The 26,410-nt window shown below is 42.6% G+C and overlaps 1 protein-coding gene across 2 annotated transcripts in view; it reads left to right on the top strand.

The window, feature by feature from the left end:
* The first annotated feature begins 11,427 nt into the window (after positions 1–11,427).
* Positions 11,428–26,410, top strand: part of MTHFS (methenyltetrahydrofolate synthetase) — a 116,829-nt gene continuing 101,846 nt past the window's right edge. Inside the window, exons 1-2 of one of the 2 annotated variants that reach the window (XM_069222984.1) lie at positions 11,428–11,571; positions 13,493–13,538. Coding sequence is in view for 1 of the 2 variants with exons in the window: in XM_069222983.1 (XP_069079084.1) it covers positions 11,449–11,571 (123 nt within the window). In the remaining variant the exon portion in view is untranslated. The remainder of the gene's footprint in view (positions 11,572–13,492; positions 13,539–26,410) is intronic. The other variant, XM_069222983.1, reaches the window with a different exon arrangement.

The following is a 26,410-nucleotide window of genomic DNA, read 5'->3' as shown; positions in this document are numbered from 1 at the left end:
TTATAGCCTTATATTAGTTACGATTATAATGCTGGTAGAGCGGAATACTCTATACACTTTGAATAACGTTCCTATGTGAGTTTATAGCAATATTATAACACTATTATAACACTCCCCCCCCCACCAATACATATTACTACTGTATTACATAGTCCTTGTGCCATGTCGGACGAATTTTCTTCCTTGGGGGATCAGTTGGGCTTCTCCATGTCGAGGTATTACTTAGTTCCTTGCCGTTCTCCTGTTCAACTTCTGACTCGCTGCCTTGGCTGTGAGTTATACGGTCCATACTCCATGTACGACCGACCTCCAGGGTCACCACATTCTTATGTACCTTTGCTATTCTCAAAGGTTTCAAGAATTTGCTGCCTTCCCTCCGAGTGGGTCCTGGAAGTTTTACTCTGACCCATTGCCCAATGTCCAATTGTTTATTCCTTGTGCCATATTTGTTATTGTACCAGTCCTGGTACTTCCTCTGGTTCTTCCGTACTTTCGTTACCACCTCCTCCCGTCGTACCCAATAGGGTTCCCCTCCTGTCAACCAATTAGGGTTTGATTTAGTCCCTGGGTGCCTTCCTTTGAGGGACAGGAAAGGAATATCCCTGTGACCAAATTGGGTGTGGTGTGATATGACCACAACATTTGTTTAAGCGCCATTTCTCCAGGTTCTCGTGACATGGTTGCCAACTGCAAGCACTCCTTGATCATCCTGTTAACTCTTTCCACAAGACCATTAGCTTTGGGGTTATACAATGCTGTTCTAAAGTGCAGGACCCCACTTTTCCTCAAGAACTCCTCCATGGCCCCTGAGGTGAATTGTACCCCATTGTCTGTCACAGTGGTACTTGGAATGCCTTCTCTAGTGAATGCTTCCTTCAAGAAATCCTTGACATCTTGTGTTGTTACATTATACACAACTTTAGTCATCACCCAATGTGAGTGATAATCGACTAAAACTAACAGGAATCTTCCTCGTGCTCCAAAGCACGTAAGGGGTCCTAGGATGTCCAGACCCAGCTTGTCCCATGGTTTGGTGGGGACTTCGACAGGAGATAAAGGAGATTTGTGCGTAATTTTAGTTTTGTCACTCATTGCGCAATTAACACACTCGCGCACAGTGTTTTCTACTAACTTGTCCATAGTGGGGAACCAGTAAGAAGCTCTAAGTTTACTTTTAGTTAAAGTCCTCCCTAGGTGTCCCTCATGTGCCAGACCTATAAGCTTGTCCCAAAGCTCACGTGGGGGAATGATTCTCTCCCCTCTCATCACTAAGTCCTTGGCTATATGCAGCTCTGATCGCACCTCCCAATACCCCCTTAAGTCTTCCTCTATCTGTCAGGATCTTTCTGGCCAACCATTCCTTATCTTATCTTTTAGAGCCTGTATTGTCTAATCGTTGTTTGTAGCCGCAACCCACTCCTCCTTGGTGATGCCTGACAATTCAACATAAAGCACTGGTTCAGGGGTCTCCTTTAGCCTGTCTTGCTCTCCTTTCCGGGATAATCTTGAAAGGCAACCCGCTAATATGTTTCTTTTACCCGGGACATATTGCATTTCAAAATTGAAGCCTTCCAGCCCCAAGATCCATTTGGCTATGCGTGGGGTAGCATGGTCTCTGCTTTTAGTGGTGAACAAAGAAATAAGGGATTTGTGGTCTGTTCTGACAAGGAAGGGTAAGCCCCATAGGAAGAACTTAAAGTGGTTAATAGCCCAAAAGCATGCTAAAGCCTCTCTCTCTATTGTGGAGTAATTGACCTCAGCCTCTCTTAGTGACTTGGATGCAAACGCCAAAATCCTTTCCTGCCCCTCTACACATTGGGATAAGGTGGCGCCTAGACCTTTCCCGCTGGCATCCGTAGTTAGCCATGTTTTCCTGGTGGGGTCAAAATTTCCTAAGCTGGGACAATGTACTATGGCATCCTTCACCTTCTCAAAAGCAGTTTGACAATCAGCATTCCACTCAAACTGCATGTTTTTCTTCAACAATGTTCTCATGGGGGCAGTGACCTCTGCAAAGTTGTGGACAAATTTTGACATAAATTCAGACAAACCCAAAAACGATCTCAGTTCTTCCTTACTAGTGGGTGCCGGGACCTCCTTTACCGCCACTACCAAGTCGCACTTAGGTTCTACTCCGTCCCTACTTATTTTATGCCCCAGATACTCCACTGACTCTACTCCCAGTTGGCACTTATCCCTCCTAATGGTCATGCCAGCATCGCCAAGGGCCTTGAAAACCTCCCTCAAACTGGAATTGTGCTCACATTCTGTGCTCCCATACACTAATATATCATGCTTTGCTTGATCCTTTGAAATACTGCAGCTGCCGAAGCGAGACCAAAGGGCATTCTGCGATATCTAAAGGCCCCGAATGGAGTGATAAAGGACGTGAGTGAACACGATGCTGGGTGCAATTCCACTTGGTGGTATGCGGATGATAAATCTATTACGCTGACCCTAACATGCTCACCATTTCATTTATTTTAGGTAAGGGGACCCTGTCTACCCATATATTGGCATTTAAGTCCCTCAAATCTACACATAGGCGTATGCCTCTGCCATTAGGTTTCCTAGTGACCACTATGGGAGCTAGCCACAAGGAACTTTCTATGGGTTCTATGACTCCTGATTTAACCAACTTATCTAATTCTTCCTTCAGGGGTTCCCTCATTAGGTACGGAATGGATCTGACTTTGTGTACTACTTGTATTGCGTTTTCCTTAACTTTAATTTTGTGTTGATAGTTTTTCAACAGGGCCAGCCTATCCTCAAACAGTTTAGGGAATTCTTCACATATGCTTTCACTCATTTTTTGCATGTCCACTAGCAATACTTGTTCTTTGTTGTTAGGATCCAGTTTAACCCCTAGTTCCTTTTGGTGTCTCCATCCTAACAAGTTGGACCCTTTATCAGTGACATATACCATTCCTTCAGTGTGCCGATCGTTGAATGATATGCCTAGTTCTAACATTCCCTTTAGAGGTATGGGATCATTGTTGTACCCCCCAGGCTTTATATTGGCAGGACGCAATTTGTACCCTTGGTTTTGGAATTTGTCTACAAAGGTTTGGTAATTCATGAGAGTAAATGGTGAGCATGAATCCGCGTACGCCCTCACACTAATTCCATCTAGTTTAATATTGCACGTGTGATATGAATTATTGGGGGGTTCCGTTCCTTGTTTTTCCTTGACTTGGAGGATAAACTTGTTGCCTAAATCAGTGATCTCTTCCACTCTGTTTACCAATTTCTTATTATTTCTATCATTTTTACATACACGAGCATAATGCCCTTTAGCTCCACATTTCCTGCACAGGCAGTTGCGAGCTGGACAAAGGTGTTTGTGGTTCCCGCATCTAAAACATTTCCCTTTCATTGTTTCTTCAGTCGGGTTTTTCCTTATTGAAGTGGCTAGTAGTACAGAGTCTTCCTCCTTGTTAGCCGCCCCCCTCTTCCTGTTTACTATGACTGTTTATCACCTTCACCCCTTCTGTTTCTGGTGTGTTTTTGATCTCCCTCATGCACTCAACTGTGTGCTCAATGCTCTTCGCAATATCAACAGCTTCCTTCAGAGAGGGGTTATGTGTAAGAAGCTTCTCTTGCACCCGTGGACTATTTGTACACCTCACCAACTGGTCATGAATCAATGAATCCTCTAATTCCTCTAATTCACACGTATGGGCCAGCCCTCGCAGAGAGGGAATATAGGTGGCTACCTTTTGATCCTTACCCTGTATTCTACTAAAGAACCTATGTCTTTCAAGGACTCTATTAACTTTGTGGCCGAAATGACTTTCCAATTTGTTGAGTGTTTGCTGGAAACCATCTACATTTTCCCCCTCTTCTTCTCCTTCGTCTTCTAAATCTGTCAGGTTCTCATAAACCTTCCTTCCCTGTATTCCTAAATTATGTAAGAGTATGTGTTGTTTCCTCAGTGCTGTGAACTTTCCCCCCCCTATAGCAATCAAATAAGATTCAAACAATTTGACCACTCTTTCCAGGGCAAATTGGGTTCACCTATTTCATTTAGGAATGGGGGAGGTTGGGACATTCCTGCTGCTGCCATGCTCCTTATAAATAAATGTTACGCTACAATAATATTGACCTTACACTTTTGTCCTTTAACGTACAGCTTCTGTAGATCACAACTCATGTATATACCAATCTACCAGCAATATGCCTATACATTCACCCATCAAACAGTATTATACAATTATCTCTCAATTGTTTGTTGAGGGAGGGATACAATACCTAAAGGTTGAGATATGTCTAATCATTCACCAACATACAATATTATGCAATTACTTTTCAATTGTGTATTAAGGAATATGATACATAAAGATTGTGGATAATCTGCTTCCTTATTACCAGACACGTTCTTGCTACTGTTTTTACCAGTCACTACGAAGTAAAAATGAAAAGCCTCCTTCCGCCTTACATAACCAGGATGTGTTCGCCTGAAGCACCTTTTATTTTGAAGAATTTACACAGTTCCACAAGGTTAAGCCTCTTATTTTGGAAGCCTGCGAGGTTGTAAAGTTCCGCCTCCCTAGCTCGTGGAAGTTAGATGCAATCACCCTTCGTGAGGAAGGGACTGTGAGGAATGGACCCAATCCGGACCCGGCGCCAATCACCGTAGTCCCCTTGCTGCTTTCAGCAGTTCGCTGACGCCCGCTGGGATCCCGGCGAACGCGCACCCAGGTGAGACCCTGGGACTCTGCTGGAGCACGTTCGGTGTTTCCGCTCCAGGGATCGCGCTGCCACAGCTCTTTAGGATGCTCCCACGCCACGCCTTCCTCTATCGGTCAGTGGAGCGCGGTGCTCATCGCCACTATCGACCCTTACTTGTCACTCCAGGCGCGCACTGCTTCCAGCGCCTCGATATGTCATACAGCTGCCAGAGCGCTACGCTTCCCGCAACAGCCTCACAGCCATCCTTGTCAGGGGCAGCTTAGACGGATAATTCACTAGTATCATCACCGCATAGCGCTCGCTTGATTTTCTAAATAAGAGGCAGACCAGGTGATATCCAACTCCTCGCCTCTCTACTTTAAGGATGCTTCTTATGCTTCTTCTAGTACTCACGCTAGAGGTTCACATATGTCGCGAGCGCCTTCCCAGCTGTGATCACACGACAGGTAGTCACTTAAGGTGCTTCCCTCAGCCCTACCTTCCCTTGTTGTACACTTACAGTTCTATAATGTCTCGCTGAGATGCTGAATTGATCAGGGGCAAGGAGTCTTCACTGCCCCTGCGCAGATCCCATCCTCGTCGCCAAAGTGCTCTGTAATAACGCGCAACACGCATGTGGTAAATACAAGGTTTATTGTCAGACTCCTTGCATAGCACCTCATCTGCTGACCATTCACTGCCTACTCCTAGCTCTCTTCACCAACATTCTAAGGTGCTCTCCCGGTTGTTCCATTCTCCAACATTCTGAAGGAGAGCCTTGGAGCGCACCACTCTTACAAGGAAATGTAGTACATATAATTATACAAGGTTATAGCCTTATATTAGTTAAGATTATAATGCTGGTAGAGTGGAATACTCTATACACTTTGAATAATGTACCTATGTGAGTTTATAACAATATTATAATAGGTGTGTTTCCCTGTATGGTTGTGATTGCCCTGTCAGCTTTGCCTTGTGTGCTTGGTGATTTTGTGGGCTAGGTGATTCTCTCTAATGGAAATAATGTGGTGATGGGTGTCCATGCAGGTCTGTGATGGGGGTCCATGGATTGGTGTTACATGCAGGGCTTTGTATTGGGATGCGTGGGTTGTGATAGTGGAGTATATGTGAGGTGGTGGAGTGATGGGGGTGAGGGTAGGGTTAGGAGTTTGTGATGGCATGCAGGTAGGGTGGGGGATATAGTAGTAAAGATTTGACTTACCAGAGTCCAGTCCTCCTCCTACTCCTGCAAGGCCCTCAGGATGCATTATTGCCAAGACTTGCTCCTCTCATGTTGTTAGTTGTGGGGGAGGAGGTGTGGGTCCACCGCCAGTCCTCTGTACTGCTACCTGGTGTCTTGCAACCACGGAACGGACCTTCCCCCGTAGGTTGTTCCACCTCTTCCTGATGTCATCCCTTCTTCTTGGATGCTGTCCCACGGCATTGACCCTGTCCACGATTCTCCGCCACAGCTCCATCTTCCTAGCAATGGACGCCTGCGGCACCTGTGATCCGAATAGCTGTGGCTCTACCCAGATGATTTCCTCCACCATGACCCTTAGCTCCTCCTCTGAAAACCTGGGGTGTCTTTGGGGTGCCATGGATGTGGTGTGAGTGATATGTGTGCGGGTGTGCGGGGTGCTGTGTTGGGGTGTGTGGTGTGAGGTACGTGGAAGGTGTATGGGTGAGGTTGTTTTGTGGCTCTGATTGAGTGGGTGCTCCTGGCTTCTATCTCTCTCACTTGCCAAAATGTTTGGGTGTAAAGGGTTGTGGGTAATGTGGGTGTGTGTTTTATAGTGGTGTGAGTGTTTGGGTGTGGTGTGTGTATGTGTGTCAGGAGTGTGTAGTTTGAATTGTCCAATGTGGTGTAGTTTTGTTAGTGTGTGTGTGTTTTGAGCGCGGCGGTGTGTACCGCCAATGGTTTACCGCAGTTGAAAGACCGCCGCGGTGAGTCGTGGGCCGTGATACTGTGGGCGTATTCCTGTTGGCGTAACGGTGTGGGTTTTGGTACCGCCAGTTTATCACTCACCTTTGTTGTGGCAGACTTGGGTGGGTGTCTGTATAGTGGCGGATTTCTCAGTGTGGGTCATAATACCCGTAGCGGAATACCGCCGCGGTCACGGTATGTTGGCGGCCGTCAGCACAGCGGTAGGCAGAATTTACCGCCAATGTTGTAATGAGGGCCTTTGTTTTTATTAAACTTCAATTTCGCTCTCTATCTATCGGCTTACTTTACTGTGAGTGATCACGTTCTGCTCTTCCACAGGGAGCATATTGGCACACAAAGTAATTTAGTTCAGTGGCAGGAAATACTGTCGCAATCAGTGGCGTAACGAAACTGGAGGGGTGCCCCCTGTAAAGAACATGGAGGGTACCTCCTCCGGACTCGCTCAGGGCAGAACTTCTATTTCACAAAACTTCTATTTTGCTGGTTTATTTTCATGCTACCATTGATCTTGTTGGAAATGGTTACAGTGATTTTCCCTTAGGATTATTTCTTGGAAATAATGAGAAAAGAGATGGCACCTACATTTTCACAGTAGCGAAAAGTTTTTTTTTCCTACTTGCATTTTTTGTGAAATTTGATTTTGAAAGCAAAGAATCTTCACTCCTGCTTACAACAAGCTTCTGCAAATATTTGCATCTAATCAGAGAGCATTCTAGGAGCCTTATACTTAGCCTCATATTGTTAAACTTTTCAAACGTGTATACACTTTTTTTTTCCTTTTTTTACTGGAACCACTGTCAGTAGTGCAGTGTGACCTTAAAACGCGTATTTACGGGGCTCACCCTAATAATGAAGGCTTTTCAATATTGAACCATAAATATGAGTTCAAACAACATTAACATTTGGAGACACATATTACCTCAACTGCAGACAGTTCCTCTCTCTGTAAACAGCTAGCCAAAGGGTTTGTGCTGCAGGAGGTTGGGCCTACTTGTCCCAAGGACAAAATATACATGAAAACTTGTTGCCCTTGACCCTAAACTATATGTCCCGAGTGTCGGGCGATAGGAATTCCACATCCCTGAACAAGATAGAAACAATAAAGCACAAGTATGGATTACCCTTGTGAGGTTTTCCTTGAGTGTGACTGGAGTTATTCCATCCCTTGGCTCGAATTGGACCAGCTATTAAAGTCACTGTCTCTCCGTCACACCAGGATCTCCTCTGAAGCCTAGCAACCCAGTGTGAAGTGTGTGAAATGGCTGCAGAAAGATGTGCGTCACTTACTGGACAGATGAAAGCACATATTGCTCCCTTAACCAAGGGTTTGTCTAAATTGCTAACTTCAGCCTAGTGTACTGCATCCTACCTTTGTGCCTGGGTACTCAAATAGAGCCCTGGGCAACCCCACTCAGGAGCCCTGGAATTGGTCATGCTTATTTAGCTCGCTCGCTGAACTCATTAAGTCTTACTGCTGGAGTGGGCTGCAAACAGTCAAAAAGTCATATCTGAAGTGTGAAATCAAGGAACTGAAAACTTTTCATCAGATGCAAAGTGAGCATGTCAGACATCACACTGCAATGGTTTGCTTCTAAGAGGCACATGGCTGGTCATCGCTGCATTTTTGCTCTAGAAAGTTTTAGAGGTGAAACATGAGGACCATTGCAGTGTTTTAGCTACCAAAAAACTATTATGGCAGAATGCATGGTTTCCTTTCCTGACTTAGCTTGTTAAGAATATTGTTGTCACGTGTCATGTATGCCAGAGCATGGGCAGTATCAACTACACTGCCTTTTTGCTCTCAAACTATAAATTCTCCTCTGTGCTTGAGATCTTTACTACTACCCATACCTCTTCATCACTTGGTTCCACGCTACCAGCAAAAGCCCCCAAAAGTCTCATCAAAGTCATGGAGAAATTGCCACAGGTTGCCAGCCAAGTATGGGCAATATATAGCATCTTCATCTAGTGCATTCCCATGCAGTGGTACTGAAGCTGCTGTTTCATGCCTAAGCCAGCACTGAGCCCATCACCACATCAGACGTGTGGGGCAGAGCTTACAGAGATAGAGAGGAACTGCAGAGAAGAGCAGACTTGTGATATAATGGCTTCAGTTTCAGACTATTTTGTTACAATAAGCATGCATCTTCAACCATTGGTGTCGCCTTACCATCCACCAAAGAATTTGAGAACAGTCAACAGATGCCAAAGAAAGTGACATTTGGATGAAAGTTATTAAAAGGCCTGGGACCACTTCTCTGGAATGTTCTGCCACACACTCTGAGAAAGCAAGAGGACTTTTGCCAATTCAGGAAAGAGTTGAAACCATCTTATTCACATATGGATTTTATATCCCCCCTGCTGAACCCCCCCACCCCAAATAAAACTATTTTAATTCACTGTCTTTGATCTGCTTTTACAGCCTTATGATCTGCTAAGCCCTACCTTTTCTGGTTGTTATGCTATCCAGCATCGATCCCCTTCCTTCTGACCCTCCTTTTTATGTCAAAGCCTACCAGACAGCAGAGCTGCCTGATTGTAAAGACATAGGGGGAACATGCTGAAACCTTCCGCAGGAATGCATTCTGCCCATTGCTTATCATTGGCTTTCTCTGTGTTTTGTACCTCACATTTTCTTTCTTTCTGTTTGCTGGTTTTATTTGTTTTAGGCTGTCCACCATGTCTTTGTCCATTCTGTGAAGCATAGCCTGTTTACTACCTCTTTGACTGGCTCCTTGTGTTCCTTTGTGAGTGCTCACTTTCAGATAACTCTGTTTCCTTTTTTGTGAGGCATTCCATGAGTGTACTTGTTTTCAGTTGCCTCCCTTGTCTACTTGACGAAGCAGTAAACGTGCTGTATTTCTTTGAAAAGGTTTCCTGACTCCTGTCTTTCTGCTTGACTGATTCTACGTATCTCTGCCGCTAGCAGTTCATCAGATTTGGAGGCATGTAATGACCAATATTCTGTCTACAAACTTGTTTATTTTGGTCAGTGTTCTTTACTAATAGCATAACTTAACTCTCTCTCTCTCTCAGTTTCATGCCCATGCAATAGGCACTAGTAGTAGGGAAGTGGAAGGTTGCTGAAGCACCCACAAAATAACCGTGAAGGAGTTCCGAAGTGAATGAGCAGTAAACAGACCTTACCACTTTGCTTTTATCTTGTCCAATTTGCTGCGTATTGAAAGACTGAGGTCAAATGTTAGGCTCTGTCTTCTGATGAAGTTTGGTGTTTACTTTTTTTCTTGGACTGCAAAGTGAGAGGATTTATGTGACAATCTTCTGGGCACTGGGGATGTGAAAGGAAAGACTGCAGGATGTTATTTTTTCTATCCAACCACACAATTTAAATGTCATAAAATGAACTCCACTCCACACCACTCTTCACCACTCCACTACTGCACTCTACTCCACTCTACACAACTCCACTCCACTCTATTCAACTCCACTCTATGACACACTACTCCACGCCACTCTATGCCATGCCACTCTACAACACTCTACTCCACTCCACTGTACGGCGCTCTGCTACACTCCGCCTTACAACACTCCACTCTAGGCCATTCCACTCTGTACCACTCCACACCACTTTACTCTATTCTAGGTCACTTCACTCTATGCTACTCCACTCTACACCGCTTCACTCAGTTCTACTCCACTCTGCGACACTCCACTCCACTCTATGCCAGTCCAGTCCACTCTATTCTACTCCACTCTCCTCCACACTACATCATTCCACTCCACTGTACACCACTTAACTCTATGCAACTCCACTCTACGCCAGTACACTACACGTCACTCCAGTCTATGCCCTCCACTCTACTCCATTCTACTCCACTCTATTCCACTTTACACCAATCTATGCTCCTCCACTCTACAACACTCCACTCTACGCCACTCCACACCATTTTACTTCACTCTACACCACTCCACTCTACTTAATTTTACTCCACTTCACTCTGTGACACTTTACTCAGCTCTGCACCACTCCACTCTATACTATTCCACTCCACACCACTCCGCTCTACGCCAATCTACTCTACTCCATTCCACTCTAAGACACTTTACTCTACTCCATGACACTCTATGATAGTTCACTCTATTCCACTTGATGGCAGTCCAGGCTATGCCACACCACTCCACTCTGCTATACTCCACTTCATGACACTCTACTTTACAACACTCTGCTCCACTCTACACCACTCTTCTCCACTTTCTTCCACTACTCCACTCCCATCTATGCCATTAACTTTTAGCCATGTTGGGTGTTCAACCTAGCAAACACACTAGCAAACCCAATATCTCTTGAATAGGCAAGACCTATTGGCTTTGTCAATGCTTGTCATTCCTTCCTTTTTATTATGCTTTTAGTGCTCTGAAGTGACAGTTTGGTGACATGCCTCTTAATAAAACTCCTTAAATAAAATACATAATATAAATGAATATAGATTCTGGTGAATTAATCTCTTTTATATTATGTCATTCAGAGTCAGACTGGACATCAAAATCGACCCTGGCAAAAATGTTCAAACTCGCCCCTTATAGGAGGCGATTAGAACGGGTGGTGAGACCATCGAACTTTGAAAGCAGCCTTTATCCTTATGCGAAGTTGCAGAATAGCTCGTTTTGCCCCGATGTCAAGCACCATGCGTAAAGCTTGTAGGTTCTGATAGAACCAGAACTGAAGTTAAGTGTTTGTGGCAGGTGATACCTCTGAAGCTGCAGACGATACTGGATCACTGACAGCTCAGCTTTTCGTGAACTTCTTTCTACGTCAGCGGGGGTGTGCGTGGCTCTAAGAAGCACGTGCTTTGTCGGAGGCGTGTACTATGGAACCAAACATGGCTGCTGTTGGACCTTTGAAACGGGCTCTTCGTGCGGAGCTGAAGCGGCGGCTCTCGCAAATGAGCCCTGAAGAGAAAGAACGGCAGTGCCGAGAACTAAGCCGCAGGGTGAGGCACTAAGAGAAGAACGCAAACTGTTGTGGGGCGATCCCAGGGAGCACGAGCAGGTTAAAGGGGACAACCAGGAGCAGCACTGACGAAGACAGGGAGGGAGCAACGGGTGGACTGCTGGTACAACGGTGGTGGGACAGGGGTTAGCAGTAAGTGGGTACCTAAGTAGCGATTGACAAAATGCAGTGTTTGAGTAAGAACGTTATTGTCTCCAGAAAGTTTTGCTTGAAGCAAAATGTAGAGTTTAATCCCACAAGTAGACTGTAACCACAGTTGTTTTTTGTTTTTAATGCGTGCCACGTGTTCTCAAAATGTTTCGAGTTTAATGTGTCTTTTCATTACCTATCTTAGGGCCTGCTTCAAATGGCCCATTGGAGAGTAGCTGGGAGTGGAGTAATGTTTATCGCTCGAATTTGCTAATTACCCGCTGTAGTAAACTTTGCATCCTTTTTTAAATTTCAACACGTCAACCCAGCTAGAATACAACATTTGGTAAAAGCCCATTACTTACACGTACGTGCGGGTTAGGACTTCCCAAAATCTGCATTGTATTTTCCTATTCTGCGGGTGAGCTGGTGGTTAAGACAATCACTGTTGAGAAAAATGTGTGTCCAGCAGTGTTGAGGTCCTCATTTGAAAATTATTAGGCATTTAACGGTTTTGTTAATCATACATGTTCAACACATTTGGAATTACATGGTCAATGTTTCCACTTTTTTCAGCACTTAATTGTGTGAAGCTAGCATCATATTCTTGCTGATGCACAAACATTTCCTGTGATGTAGTATTACCACAATCAACGTGACCACTTTCTCTTCAACTTTAAGTGGTGAGAGAAAGACTGACCCTGAAAACTCTGAGACTACTGTTATTTATTCACCGCGACTGCTGTTATTTATTCACCATCCTTAGCAATCTGACATTGAAGTTGAGAGCTCACAGCTTCCAGTAACCAGATCGGGTTGCGTAATCAAAGTGCCAAGAAGATTGATCACAGAGATATCGTTGTACATATTTATTTATATATATATATATATTGGCATGTGTGTGTATATATATATATATATATATATATATGTCTACTTATTTTATAAAAAATAAAATGTTTAGACGGAAAACTCTGTCTGCCAAACTCCCGACAGGTTGGCTGCTGCATATGCAGTGACCTCCCCGCTGGAGCTAGTATAGGTTTCCCGCTAGGTCAGCGGGCAGAAACCTAAGTTTCCACTGCTGGCCTAGAGGGAAACAGACTACAGCATTGTCTCCGGCTCGTAATTGCGCCGGCGGCAATGCGGTCGCCTGCAGGGTGCACCAGCACCCTCGCAATGTTCACTGTCTGCCAAGCAGACAATGAACACTGTAATTGTGCTGGCCAGGGGGCCCCCTGCACTTGTTCTATGCCAGCTGCCATGAAACCACTGGCAGAAAACGAGGTTGTAATCTCTACCACCTCTAGACCGCTGGGATCCAAGATCCTGGTGGAGCTGACGGTTCGGGGTCTATAAACCGCCACACTCGTAATGACTCGTAATGAGGTCTGTAGTGTTTTGTACACTTATAACGGAACTGTTTTGGTGTTGAACGGACTCTGTAGCAGTGTGATGTAATCACTAGAATAGAATGTAATAAAAGCTTGGTTTATAATGTTGGAGTTCACAGGTACACGCAGAGGAATAATGACGTGATTTACAGCTCTGTGTGTGGCATAATAATTGACAGATACCTAGGCTGGGGACAACTTTGCAACCAAGAACATAGAGTCATTGTCACTCTAATTTGCTTGCTTTTTATTTGTGTCCCAGCTTTTCAATCTTATGTTTGGCCCACCCATGGAGCATTGACTCTTTACAGCCTGTTTGATTGACTGGTATTGCTGCTTCCACTACACACCTTTCATGCACTACTTTTTTTTTTTTAGTGTGGAGCATTCCATTAGAGTGTGTGTTTTGAGCTGTCTCCCTTGGGTAAGTCCACCCCCTAAACTCGATGTTACTCTCAGTTGCCCGACTGCTTCTCCCTGCCCCTCCCTTTTGTACTCGCCCATGTTGCTTTTATGTCCCCTACCAGCCCTCCCATTGTTGCTTTCAGGTCCCCTCCTTTGCTGCTTTCATTTTCCACCCCCCATCCACTCCATTCTCAACTGTGGTGCTACACTGTATGCCCCTCCTGGATATTTCTTCATGGTACACAGTGTTGCTTCTGGTGCCCCCCTCCCCCATACGCACATTTTAGAAAAAAACACTTTTGTTCATTTTATTTTTGGTTACCAACCCAACTCGAATCGACAACCAAAAAAAAACCAAAACGGTGCGTATTTGTTTTTCATGCGTGCATGCCTAGTGCGCACGTCTACAAAAGAACGTGCATTTGCGTCAGGTGGATTTAATTTGTTGTTTTGTGTGTTCTTTTTCTAACTTTAGCCATACTGCACAGTATCCTGGATGCTGTGCAGCATGGCTATGAAACATTTGCAAATCCAGTAGGTCACAAAGGCGCGACCTATTGACTTTGCCAGTGTTTGTTTCTGATATCATCACATGCATTGCCTTTAAATTTTTTTTTTTTTTTTTTTTTTTTTTTTTAGAGAGTATTGTTGTAATTTAGTTGCCCTTGATGGCAGTCCAGTAACAGTTTTCGCTGACTCTTGCTCACCCTTTACAATCATAAATGAACTGGATTTTAAAGGTATTGGTAAAGAAATGTCTGCCAGATTGTCAAAACCAGACATTAATCCCAAGGGTTATAACAAAGACCCCATCCCTCTTAAAGGGATGTTCAAGGCTTTAATATAATTTAAGGGTCGTACCACTGTAGGGAACGTTTATGTAGTTGAAAAAGGATCCAGTTTACTGGGTTGGCAGCATCAGAAGGAGTTGGGAATCAAACTGGACCCTAATAATCCGGAACAAGTGCTGCTAATGGACAAAAATAACTCTAATGAGTTGATTTTCCAGGAATTTCCTGAGATTTTTACTGAAAAGTTAGGTCTACTGGCAGGCTTCCAACATAAAATTAAATTAAAACCTAAGGCTAAACCTATAGTACATAAAACTAGACAAATTCCACACTTACTTAGAGACCCTCTTAAAAAGGAACTTAAGAGACTAGAATCTCTAGGAATTATTCAACCAATTAAGAGTTCAGAATGGTTATCTCCCATCGTAATTGCCAAGAAACATAATTGTGACGACATTAGGGTGTGCATTGATTTGAGAGATTTGAACAGAAACATTTGGGTGGAAAGACATCCACTTCCTGTTATTCATGAAATATTAAGCACCATGGGGGAGGCAGCATGTTTTTCCGTGCTGGATCTCTCCAGCGCATACCACCAGGTTGAACTTCACCCAGATTCCAAATGGCTCACAGCTTTCACTACACCCCTAGGATCGTATATGTTCAATAGAATGCCATTCGGGCTTGCATCAGCTGCGGCCGTATTTCAAAAAATCATGCAACGTGTTTTGGAAGATACCCCTAAGACTCTATATTTTCAGGATGACATTTTAATATATGGAGCAAATGTAGAGGAACATGATACAAACTTAAAAAAGGTACTTAGTAAACTAAAAATGGCGGGTTTGACATTGAGAAAGGATAAGTGTCAAATTAGAGTAGATTCAGTTGATTATTTAGGGCACACTATTTCTAAAGATGGGTTCAAACCTAAAACTTCACTAGTGGAAGCTGTTAAGAAGGCAGAGGCACCAAAAAACAAGGAAGAATTAAAATCTTTTCTAGGCCTTACTGAGTATATGACAAAATATGTCAAGGGATTCTCAGAGATATCATATGACCTAAGAGAGTTACTAAAAAACCACACACCTTACAAATGGATAGAATGTCATGAATCTGCATTTCAAAGGATTAAACAAGCTATTGTAACAGCACCATTCCTGGGTACTTTCAATCATGAAAGGAAGACTATACTTACTACTGACGCGAGCAAAAAAGGTTTGGGAGCCACTTTATCCCAAGTGGTTGATGGTAAAGAGAGAATTGTAGCATTTGCTTCTAGGGCTTTAAATAAGGCAGAATCCAATTACTCAGTAATTGAAAGAGAAGCTCTGGCTTGTTTCTGGGCTATAAAACATTTAAAATTCTTCCTTTGGGGTACACAATTTACTTTACGTACAGACCACAAACCACTAGTTTATGTTTTCTCTACAAAAAGTTTCTACAACTGTACACCTAGAATTGCTAGATGGATTTTAGGCCTGGAGAGCTTTTGTTTTAAGATTGAGTACCTACCGGGTAATAATAATTGTGCTGCGGATTTTCTATCTAGAGTACCGTTGACTATAAATGAAGACTATGAGACCCCGGAATACCCAGTAATGGTTGTTTGTACTCTGGCTATCAGTGAAGAAGAATGGAAGTTGGCTGACCATAAGGATGAATCCCTATCCTTATTGAGAACATTAGCGAAGGAGGGATGGCCGGAATTTAGGAGGGATCTGGACGAAACACTAAAAAACTATTGGGAGGTTAGACATGAAATAAATGAAAACGGAAATTTTGTTTTAAGAAATGATAAGATAATACCACCGGCAGGATTGATACACAAAATTATCAATCTGGCTCATGAAGGTCATTTAGGCAGGAGCCTCACAAAAGCTCGTGTTAGAGAAAGATATTGGTTTCCTAATATGGACTCTATGATAGAAAATGAAGTTAAAAATTGCATTAAATGTGCGTGCAGTGACAAAACTAAAATTATTCGTAAAACTCCTATATATCCTGTGGCTGTACCAGACAAGCCTTGGACAAAATTGGCATTAGACATCATAGGGCCTATCAACATGAAAGGTGTTGTGAAACGTTTTGCTTTAGTACTGATTGATTATTACTCGCATTGGATTAATGTCAAAATGGTAAGCCAAATCACCACTGAATCAGTTATAAATTTCCTTAAAGATGCTTTTGTTATGGAAGGAATACCCGCCACCTTGATCACTGACAATGGAGTTCAATTAACTTCATCAAAAATGAAAGATTTTCTTAACTCTTTAAACATACACCACCTCACTACAGCACTATATTGTCCCAGGGCAAACGGTTTAGTCGAAAGGACCAACCGCATGATTAAAGAGTGCATCCAGTTAGCTAGTGTAAACCAAATAATCATTGAAAATGCTATTCGAGACATGTTATGGGCGTACCATTCTACTCCAAATTCAGTTACAAAAATGTCTCCATTTTCTGCTCTAAAGGGCAGGAAACCAAGTACCAAATTCTTCCCTTCATGGTTAGGTGGAGGAGGAAAAAGTGATGCCATAACTCCACAATTCAGAATTAGAAGAGAAAATCATCAAAACAATTACAAAAAAAGATACAATACTAAACATGGTACTAAACAACAACAGTGGAAAGTGGGGGATAAGGTTTATGTTAAAAATCCTGTAAGGGGTTTTTGTCCGAATATGCGAGGCACTAAATTTTCCGGTCCTTTTGATATTGCCAAAGTGAAAAACAATGTGGTTACGTTAACAAATGGTCAGTGTTGGAGTATGGACAGGATTGTCCAACAGCCATCATCCCTCGTGAGGAGTGAAGGAAATTCCATGGAGAATGGCGAGAGTGAGGAGATTCAGCAGAGACGTGACGTCGGTACAGAGAGTACCAATAGAACTTCTTTTAAAACATCGATGTAGTGTATGTCCAATTATCTATTGAATGTATATATTTAAGACATCAATGTAGGTATGTCAAATTATTATTGAATGTATATATTTTTGATCACTTTGCATATATTGTGTGTGGAAGGGAAGATGTGTTGTAATTTAGTTGTAATATTTTAAGGTAGCAACATGTAATTACATGTAGGCAGATTTTGTTAGATTAGAGGTTATGACATATTTAAATATAAGTGGTACGTTCCCCCCCCCACCTTCCCTTTAGAATGGAATGTTCTGACTGTTAGGTAGAGGAGTTCACAATAGAATGTTGGGAGAGAGAGCTGAGAGAAGAGGAGATGTGAAGAGCTGATGAGGAGAAGTGGAGATGAAAATAAAGCGTGATTCTAAAGAACCATTGATCTTTTTTCATTATAACAAGCATGTAAAAGTAGAACCCTTTAAAATTGGGTTGTACAATATCCAGCTTAAGAGCACTGTGTACTTTCCTCTCATTCAGCCTCCCTCCATTCACTGCAAGAGGGAAGGTGTGAGTTTTCAGCCATGTTGACTCTTCACAGCCACCCCGGACTAACACTTGACTAAAGGCTTTACTGGTTGCCCATCTAATTGCATCCAGTTGGAGTGACTTGTGTGCTCTTCTTTCTTGTGTTTTTTTATTGATTTGCAGTGAAGGTTGTTTGGCTAAAAGCCAGACCAAAGAGCTGTAATTCTGAGAACTGTAATTAACAAATTTAAACACGGACACTCCAGTAGAATCCAGATGGGTGGCAACTCTGTTTAGAAAGAGGTTTTAGTGGAGGTCTCAGCTAAAACAGCCGGGGTGAAAAGGAATGTCAGGATATATGCAAGTGTGTGTATGTTAGAAATTGGCTCTTAGTTGGAAGAGGTTTGCACTCTGTCCATGTAGGGACTATAATCATAGTCAGGGGAAGAAAGATATACACTAAAAGTTTACCTGTTCTCACCCTCTGGAGAGGTAATGTGTAAACTATCCATGCACACATACAGTAACACAGTGAAAACACCATAAAAGGACTCCAGATCAGTTTAGAAAAATAGCCAATATTTATCTGAGTCAAACAAGACAACAATGAAAAAAATCCAACATGCACAAGTCGAGTTTACATTTTGAAAGATTAAATCAAAATGCAGTGCTTACAAGACAATAGCTCCAAATAGGGCAATCTGGTTGTGCAGGACCTGGCCAAATCCAAAAGTTAAGTCTGACCGCGATGGAGCGCTAGGCCGGATACAGGAGTCCCGCAGGCCCACTGACAGTACCTTGGTTGTGTCAATCCTCTGTGACAGTGCATTGATCCAAGCCGGAGATGCGTTGCGTCTGAAGGTGTTGCATAATTTCCTGATTGGGCAATGTTGTTGATGTCCAGAAGCAATGTGTGCTGGTTCCGATGTGTTGGTGCTGCATCGGCCAAGTCAGGGCTGCGTTTAAAGTCGGGTTGTTGCGTCGCAGAGTCGGCGAGGGATGTCTGTCGCTTGGGCGCAGGCAGTGGCAAAGCCTTGTTTCTGCAGTGGGATGCGTCGGTTCCAAGTAATGCGCCAGTGTCTGTGTCATTTCTTGTGTTGCAGCGCCACACTCACCTTCAAGGGCTGAGGACTGGATTTGGCACCACTTGGAAGAACAGGACCCCAGCACAGGAGCTGGTAGCAAGATGCATATGGAGTCTTAGATATCCCTGAGACTTCAGAAACTGGAGGTAAGCTCAGTCAGGCCCTCGGAGGAAACTTTAGATTTCAGGATGTAGAGAGTTAAGTCCAGTCCTCTCACTCCCAGGTGACCAGCAGCAGGACAACACAGCAGAGCAAACAGCGGTTCCTCCTGATAGCACAACAGTCCTTCTTCCTGGTAGAATGTCTTCAGTCAAAAAGTGTTGAGTACATTGCATCAGAGGCCGTATACTTACACCCAAAAAGGCCTTTGATTTAGGGGTAATTTCAAAAGAATTTGCTGAAGTGCACAAGGATCCCTTTCAACCCAACCCTGGCTCCAGACTGCCAGTAGAGGGTAATGAGCTTTTTGTGTAAGGGCAGGACACAGCCTATTCAGATATGTGTTAACTGCCTCTCTCTGCCCAGGACGAGATGTCAGTATGGAGATGGATGCAGATGTGTCTCCTGTCACATCCAGCCCTTCCTGTTTGTGGCTGTCTAGAAATAATGCACAAATGTAGCTGTCACCTTAACCCAGACGTGTGTTCAGAGGCAAGCTAAGGCTCAGAATGGTTAAAGTAAGAAAATGGCAATTTTCTAAAAGTGGCATTTTCAGACCTGCAGTTTAAAATCCACCTTCACCGAAAGATGTATTTTTAAATTGCGAGCACAGAGACCCCACACTCCATATTTTCTATGTTTTCCCAATTGGAAATTACACTTAAAACATGCTTTAAGGCAACCCCAATGATAGCCTATGGGAGAGACACTCCTTGCAATAGTGAAAAACAAATGTAAGAGTTTTACGCTATCTGGGTATGTTAAATTTATAAGTACATGTCTAACTTTTTAATTACACTGTAGCCTGCTCTTAGGGCTAACTAGGGCCTACCTTAGGGGTGACTTGCATGTAATAAAAAGGAAGGTTTGGGCCTGGCTAACAGGTACACTTCCCAGGTCGAAATGGCAGTTTAAACTGCGCACACAGGCTCTGAGACGTGTGAAAGGCTATGCTAGTGGGTGGCACAATTAGTGCTGCAGCCCCACTAGCAGCATTTGATTTACAGGCCTTGGACACACCTAGTGCACTTTACTGGGGACCTATCAGTCATTCAAATATGCCAGTCATGGAGAAGCCAATGTTAGCATGTTTTAGACACAGGGCACGTGTACTTTAGCACTGGTGAGCTGTGAAAAAATGCACAGAGTCTTAATGCCACCAAAAACTAAGTTCAGCACATAGTCAAAACAGGAGGTCAGAAAGCAAAAAGTCAGGGGAAACCACACCAAAAGATGCCAGGTCTAACAGTGTATTATTATAGTATGTATATTTATTTCTAGCAAACAGTAACTTCGACCCCCATAAAGCATCTGGTCCCACGGCAGGGGCGGCGGAGAAGCCACAAAAAACTGCAGGAGCGTACAGTTGAACAAATAGTAAACCAAGAAGAAAAAAAGATGGGTCAAAGCATGCAAGAAGAATCAGAAGTTTATTTCATGCAACCTCTCCCATGTTTGGCTACAAACTGGCCTTGATCACACAGTGACTTCCACTTCCTTTAAAAACAGTTATAAACATAGAGAACAGACACAACCAAGCTAATTGTAACAGGCATCACCTTGGAATGGAGTTAAACTGACAATTAATACATGTTTTGCAAAACTAAAGATAAAATTAACATTACAGAAAAACATCCAATAAAGTAGATAGTTGCATGTAAATGAAAATAACGCCCTAGAGGACTAACTTATAAAATGAACCAAAAAAATCAATCAGTGTTAAAAGATTATGTGATAGGCATCCACACAGTTAAGTGTATACGAATCCACATGAGAAAAAATCATCATTGAGGATATGAACGTGATAAATCCAAATATGTCAGAATTGGATGACTTGTATATGAAAACAAAACTCAGAAGCAAAATACAGGAGTATATTGATTTCCAAAACCTAAATGTATATAGCTTTAGGACAAATAAACCAAATTGAATTTGTACAGGGAACAAATTCCTGCAGGTAGGCCAAAGAAAAAACCTGTTTCACAAGTATACTTCCTCTATCCCCAAGGAGTATAATACAAGATAAAAATCAAAAACTAAGATGGACCTACCCATTAAAGAGAAAGGTCACTATAAAGGGTAGTAATATAATAACGAACTATAATACTAAGTATACGCATGGCCTGAAGCAATAACATGAAATACAGCCCAAGTAGGGATATATAAGGACAGCAAAGGTAAAGAAAAGCAGTCTTATCTGTCTCCAAGTGTCAAACTTTACAGTGTAAAGAAGAAGAAAAATGTAGAGGGCTTCTGCCCAGCAGGGCAACACCACAACTCACAGGAGAGTCCCCTCCTTTCCTCCTAAAAAGAAAGAAGACAAAATGAAATGTAATCACCTGAAAGAATAAAAAGTTATTATTTACAATCCTACCAACATGACCAAAGCAGAGTAAAACGTTTTCAATTTTCTCCCATATGTACCTTGAGTTCCTCCTCTGTATTCCACCCATTTGGCATTTTAGGGCCAGATGTACAGAAAGTAGGAATTGTGACTTACAAATTCTGATTCTTACTAAATCACAATACGTTATGTAAGAAAACGTACAACTTCAAACTAATGATTCCTAATGGGTCACAAATCAACCTACCTCATTAATATTAGAGGTAGGTCACAATTCGCGGCCCACTAGGAATTGCAGACATCACAGGGATAGTGCCCTGATGAGGTCAGCTGACCACAGTGTCTGTAATTGCTTTTTAATAAGATTTTTTTTTTTTTTTTTTTTTTTTTTTTTTAAATGGAGCCCATTTTCCCCAAAGGAAAACAGTATGCATTTAAAACGAGAAAAACGTTGAAGTTTTTTTTTTTTTTAGGCAGTGCGACCACTGCCTCCTCTTCAAAAATATTTTCTCAATGATTCTGGAATGAGAAGGGGTCTAATGGTTACCATTCCTGTTTGTGAGTGGGTTACCAACATTTTTAAAATGGTGGTAAAGTATTACTGTTTTTCAACCGGAATTCAATTGCAAAACAGTAATACATACCATACCGATTCCGTATTTAGAAAGGACTCCCAAAACATGCTCCTTCCAAATACCGATCGCAAATGCAAATACACGATTTGGTTACAAGTTACTAAATCACATTTTGTACATTTGAAAAAGCACTGTTCCGTCCTCAAACAGCCTGATTCTGCAAATTGGCCATTTGCCACTAGAAAAATGCTTTGTACATCTGGCACTTATTTTCCGAATCAATAATACATTCAGATTTTTAAGTTGTAGTGTTCTGTTTTCTAGTATCGTGTGGGATGTGTTAGTTGGCAAAATATGAAAGTTTAAATATGTCACTAAAGCCTGCTTCCTGGAAATGTTGTGCCATAGGGAAATGTGGGTCCCCATGATCAGTGGCACGCAAGAGGTTAAAAGGAAGCATATATTTATAACTGCCGTTCCTTCTTGGAGTTATGAAATCTGTCATTCAAAGTTTCAAAAATAAAGGAATCTGATTGGACAAGACAATTGTTTTCCCTTGATCCAATTTGTATCTGCCTTATGCGGTTTCAACTGAAAATAACAATTTTGATGTGGTTTCTGTTACATTAAGTGATTCATGTAATTGAAAGGAAGTCATGGCATGTATGTGAATAAAGGTATACAGGTAGGATTCTCTGACCCTACAAAGCATGTAGAATTGGGGTCTTGGAGAGACAGATCTCCCCCCCCCACACACAGATCCCAAAAGCCTCCATTTTCTTTTGAATTCAAGTGTGTGGCGTCTTAGGAAAAAGTGAGCACTATAGAAATGAGGTGAGTTAAGGGCACAGCTTGGTTGGGTGCGACTCCTGAACATAAGTACCTTTGGTTTGGATGGAATTAAATCTGGTACAGTGCTTACAGATAGGAGTGCATGTCCAAAGGCTGTTCACATGGATGGTGTACTGGGGATCGGCACAAGGTCTGGGCTGGTCACAGTTCTTGGTCCACAACTACCCAGAGCCTAGCATGACACAGGCTGTGCACAGCTGGATTAGGAATGACAGGACCGGATGCACTATATCATAAAAAAAGCACTCGCACAAATTTACTAATGCCAAGTTATGGTTACCCTTGTTCACTCGCAACAGGTTACTGTTGATTAAGTCCTCGTTAATGTCCTTAAATACAGTTAAACTGATGTTATGGTTGCAATGCTTAATCCAATAACATCTGAATTAAGTGTCTTATGATAGGCCGAACTATAACTTTTTCTACTGTCATGCTCTATTCATGACACCACTGGTGACCTCTCAAATGACATAACTAATCAGATAACCTATGACATCAGCAGTGACCAGTGCATGGAAGAAACGGGGGCTGGCATAAGCCATGACGTAAAACCACTTCTGATTATCTCCCACAGTGTACAGCTGAAGGCTTGACACAGTGGGTATGTGGACTAACAATTATGGAGAATGTTGGGGTAAAAAAAAAAACCTAGGCAGTTGCATATGCCCAACTGCCCTATAATTGTGAACCTCCCAAACTTCTGGTCACTATTTGGGGAAACGTGGAGGCTGAGCTCAGGCACGGCTTGTGTGCAGTCCCACGTCCAGTAAGTTCTGTGGACTACCAGTTGTACATCAGTGGTCCCTCGAGCACTCTTCTCTTCCAGTCATCCAAAGACTCAAGTTATCAGTCTCTGAAGGTATTCTTAAAATCTTCTTTTATTATTTATCCATTCTAGCCAACACATGTTTTGTCATTGCTGACTTAATTAGGGCTTCTCTTTAAAGATATAGTCCAATTTGAAAGCAACACACTGTGTAATTACAGACTGTGTATATATGATATCGTACATTAGTATCTCAAATAACCAATATTCCATAGAATTGTGGTGAGCACGTATCATGCTGCCCTAGCACGCCACATACACACATTCTTACAGGAGGGTTGGACCATGAATATCCCAAAGATTTGTTTCTGGTTGCATCATAGTATGTGCTCACATAATCTCTGCTTTTCCGCTGTGCTTCCTAAATGTGGTCGTCTATTTCTCCAACAGGAGCCTTTAATGGCAAGCATATTACATCGAGAGACCTACTTTCTTGACTCCCAGCTCCTTCCTGCTTCCTACTAGGGTCTGGGCTGAAATGGAAAACATCTCAGAACAATGTCTCTCGCGCATGCCAGCATGTACATTGGCTGGAAAGGAGTGATGTCAGGACCATAATCTACAAGAAAAATAATGAAGATTACTAGTAATCCTGTTATGCATTACCTACATGTCCTAATCCCCACTAAAGCAGTTACATTAAATCTTTTGGAAGACAACCATTAAAGAGATAGCACGTGCTGGAGGGAACATACTACTTCTTGAAACAACCTGATGCCCCTCTCAAATCGAACGTCAAGGCTTTTAGTTTCTGTTCTGTTGACCTCTAATACATAAATGTATGTAGCGTTGACCAGGTAGCATCTCTGTGTGATTACCAGTGAAACACCCTTAATTTTTGACCGAAAGGCTTACTTTACCCTAGTACACATTCCTTAAATTCCCGCGCAGCTTTGCAATGTAATGATCTGAATCAATTTGCAGCTATTTTATGAAAGGCCAAATATCAGTTACAATGATGTAATTTGTGAAATGCCTGTCGTATCCATGTATGCCAGGACTGTGATCTAGACATCCAAGGATTATATCTTCTCTACTGTCGAGAAGGGATAAAAATCCTGTGAGACTGCTCTTTGACATGTGTGGAAGCTTTGAGCATAAAGACAGAATCTGAATGTTACATTAAAGTCTCTTCCAAAATAGGGGAGCAACCATTCTCTACATCCTCTTGCTCATCAAACATTACAGGCTCGCACTCTTTGACAGACCCAGTGGTTCTAATGGTGATCCTGTTCCACTTTAAACACCAGATGAAGATCCCACACTGTAACCAAACTGCCCTTTTGTGATGGTCAAGACTAAACGTTTTAGTGGCCAGAAAATTCTGCAAAACATCCTGGTGCTCCAAAGGTATTGAGTTCACTATAAATTCTCAGATACGAGATTGCATGATCTGTATACCACCACTGCTAGCACTCTAGACAGCCTGTCTTTGTAGGCTCTCTGTCTCAACCTTCAACCAAAATGTCAGCTCTCTGGTGTCTCCGTTTGATGCAGTCCAGCCCAACTGGCAAAGAGTAAAGAGAAAAATGCTATGTCATGGCCACTGGCATCTGCACCAAAAGTGGGAATGAACACCATCTTTGTCAACACAGAACTACATGCAGCTCTGGTGAAGCAGGTACTAAATCAAAGTGTAAGGAGAGGTGGCATGCAACCGGCATACAAAGGCATATTGGAAGTTATGACTATCTGGTGCAAAAGGGAAAGGGTTGAGCTTCCTCCCAGCTTGTTAGGAGAGTCAGAATATCTGGCTCAACTCATTTGCGTAGATATTATACATGTGTTGGATGTGAAATGATGTTAAGGATGACAGTTGTTCTTTTGTTCACCTCAATATGGTTAAAGCCAGAGGAGCCAGAGATCTGTGCCAGTTATTGCCCTGTTTATTTGTGTGTGTGTACTTGGGCCAGCATGCTGTGTGGTCTCTCCATTGTTTTTCAATGGGAAAACTTTTTGTCAAAAATACCTGGAAGGTTTAAAACATTTCTGCAATCAGTGTGACCTTGGGTAGTTGGATACCACCTACTGAATTTGACTAGGTTGTTCCCATTCTAATGTCACCATTGGGTCTTTGGGACCCTCCCCTGGAAATCCTGCAAGATGGGAACAGGGTGCGTGTTGAGGTTACCGATCTGTCACAGACCGGATGCTGTTAAGAACTGTTAAGAACTCGAATGTCCTTAATTGTCAGATGAATGAACAACTTAATCTGGTAGCTACGGTGGTATGCTACATGTAGTATAGTTGAAAGGTAGCAAGTGCCTCCTTAAGAGGGTCCCAGATAGGAGGAGAAAAAGCAAAAAGACTAGAAGAAAACACTTTGGCAATATGGATAATTATTGAATGACGAAGATGAATAATTATAAACAATGCACTAATAGCTCCCAGAAACAGGTTTTAGCAAAAGTCCAGTATAGATTCTGCAGTACTAGAATTTCCAGGCAAAAAATGAGCTTGAAGGCAGAGCACAAATCGGTGACCTACAAGTGGACAAAGAATGTGACTAAAACTAAGGGAACAAATGCGTTTTGAAAATTAGCATCATCTTGGTTTGGGAACTTAAGACAACAAACACTGGGAAGGATATCCATCTTGGGAAGGAGTATGTGTAAGGCTCCTTCCTCAGAGGAATGATGCCTTTCAAGTATGCAAATAGGAACCCCTTTAGGCATCATTCTTCTCCTCCATGTTGTCATGCCAGTCTTCAAACATTTTACACAAATGTGTACTCTTTAAAATGGGCAGGATACAGACACCAACATGCATAAAATGTAATATAGATGATGGCACCTTTTTACAGACTTGTTTGGGAATGTGGTGAGATACAGGCCTTCTGGCAAGAGTTGATACGGAATTGTCCTCTTTCGTA

The sequence above is a fragment of the Pleurodeles waltl genome, chromosome 3_1 (assembly GCF_031143425.1).
Source record: "Pleurodeles waltl isolate 20211129_DDA chromosome 3_1, aPleWal1.hap1.20221129, whole genome shotgun sequence".
In the NCBI taxonomy this organism is placed as follows: Eukaryota; Metazoa; Chordata; class Amphibia; order Caudata; family Salamandridae; genus Pleurodeles; species Pleurodeles waltl.
The sequence above is the reverse complement of the archived record's forward strand: the minus strand, read 5'-3'. Positions and strand labels throughout refer to the sequence as shown.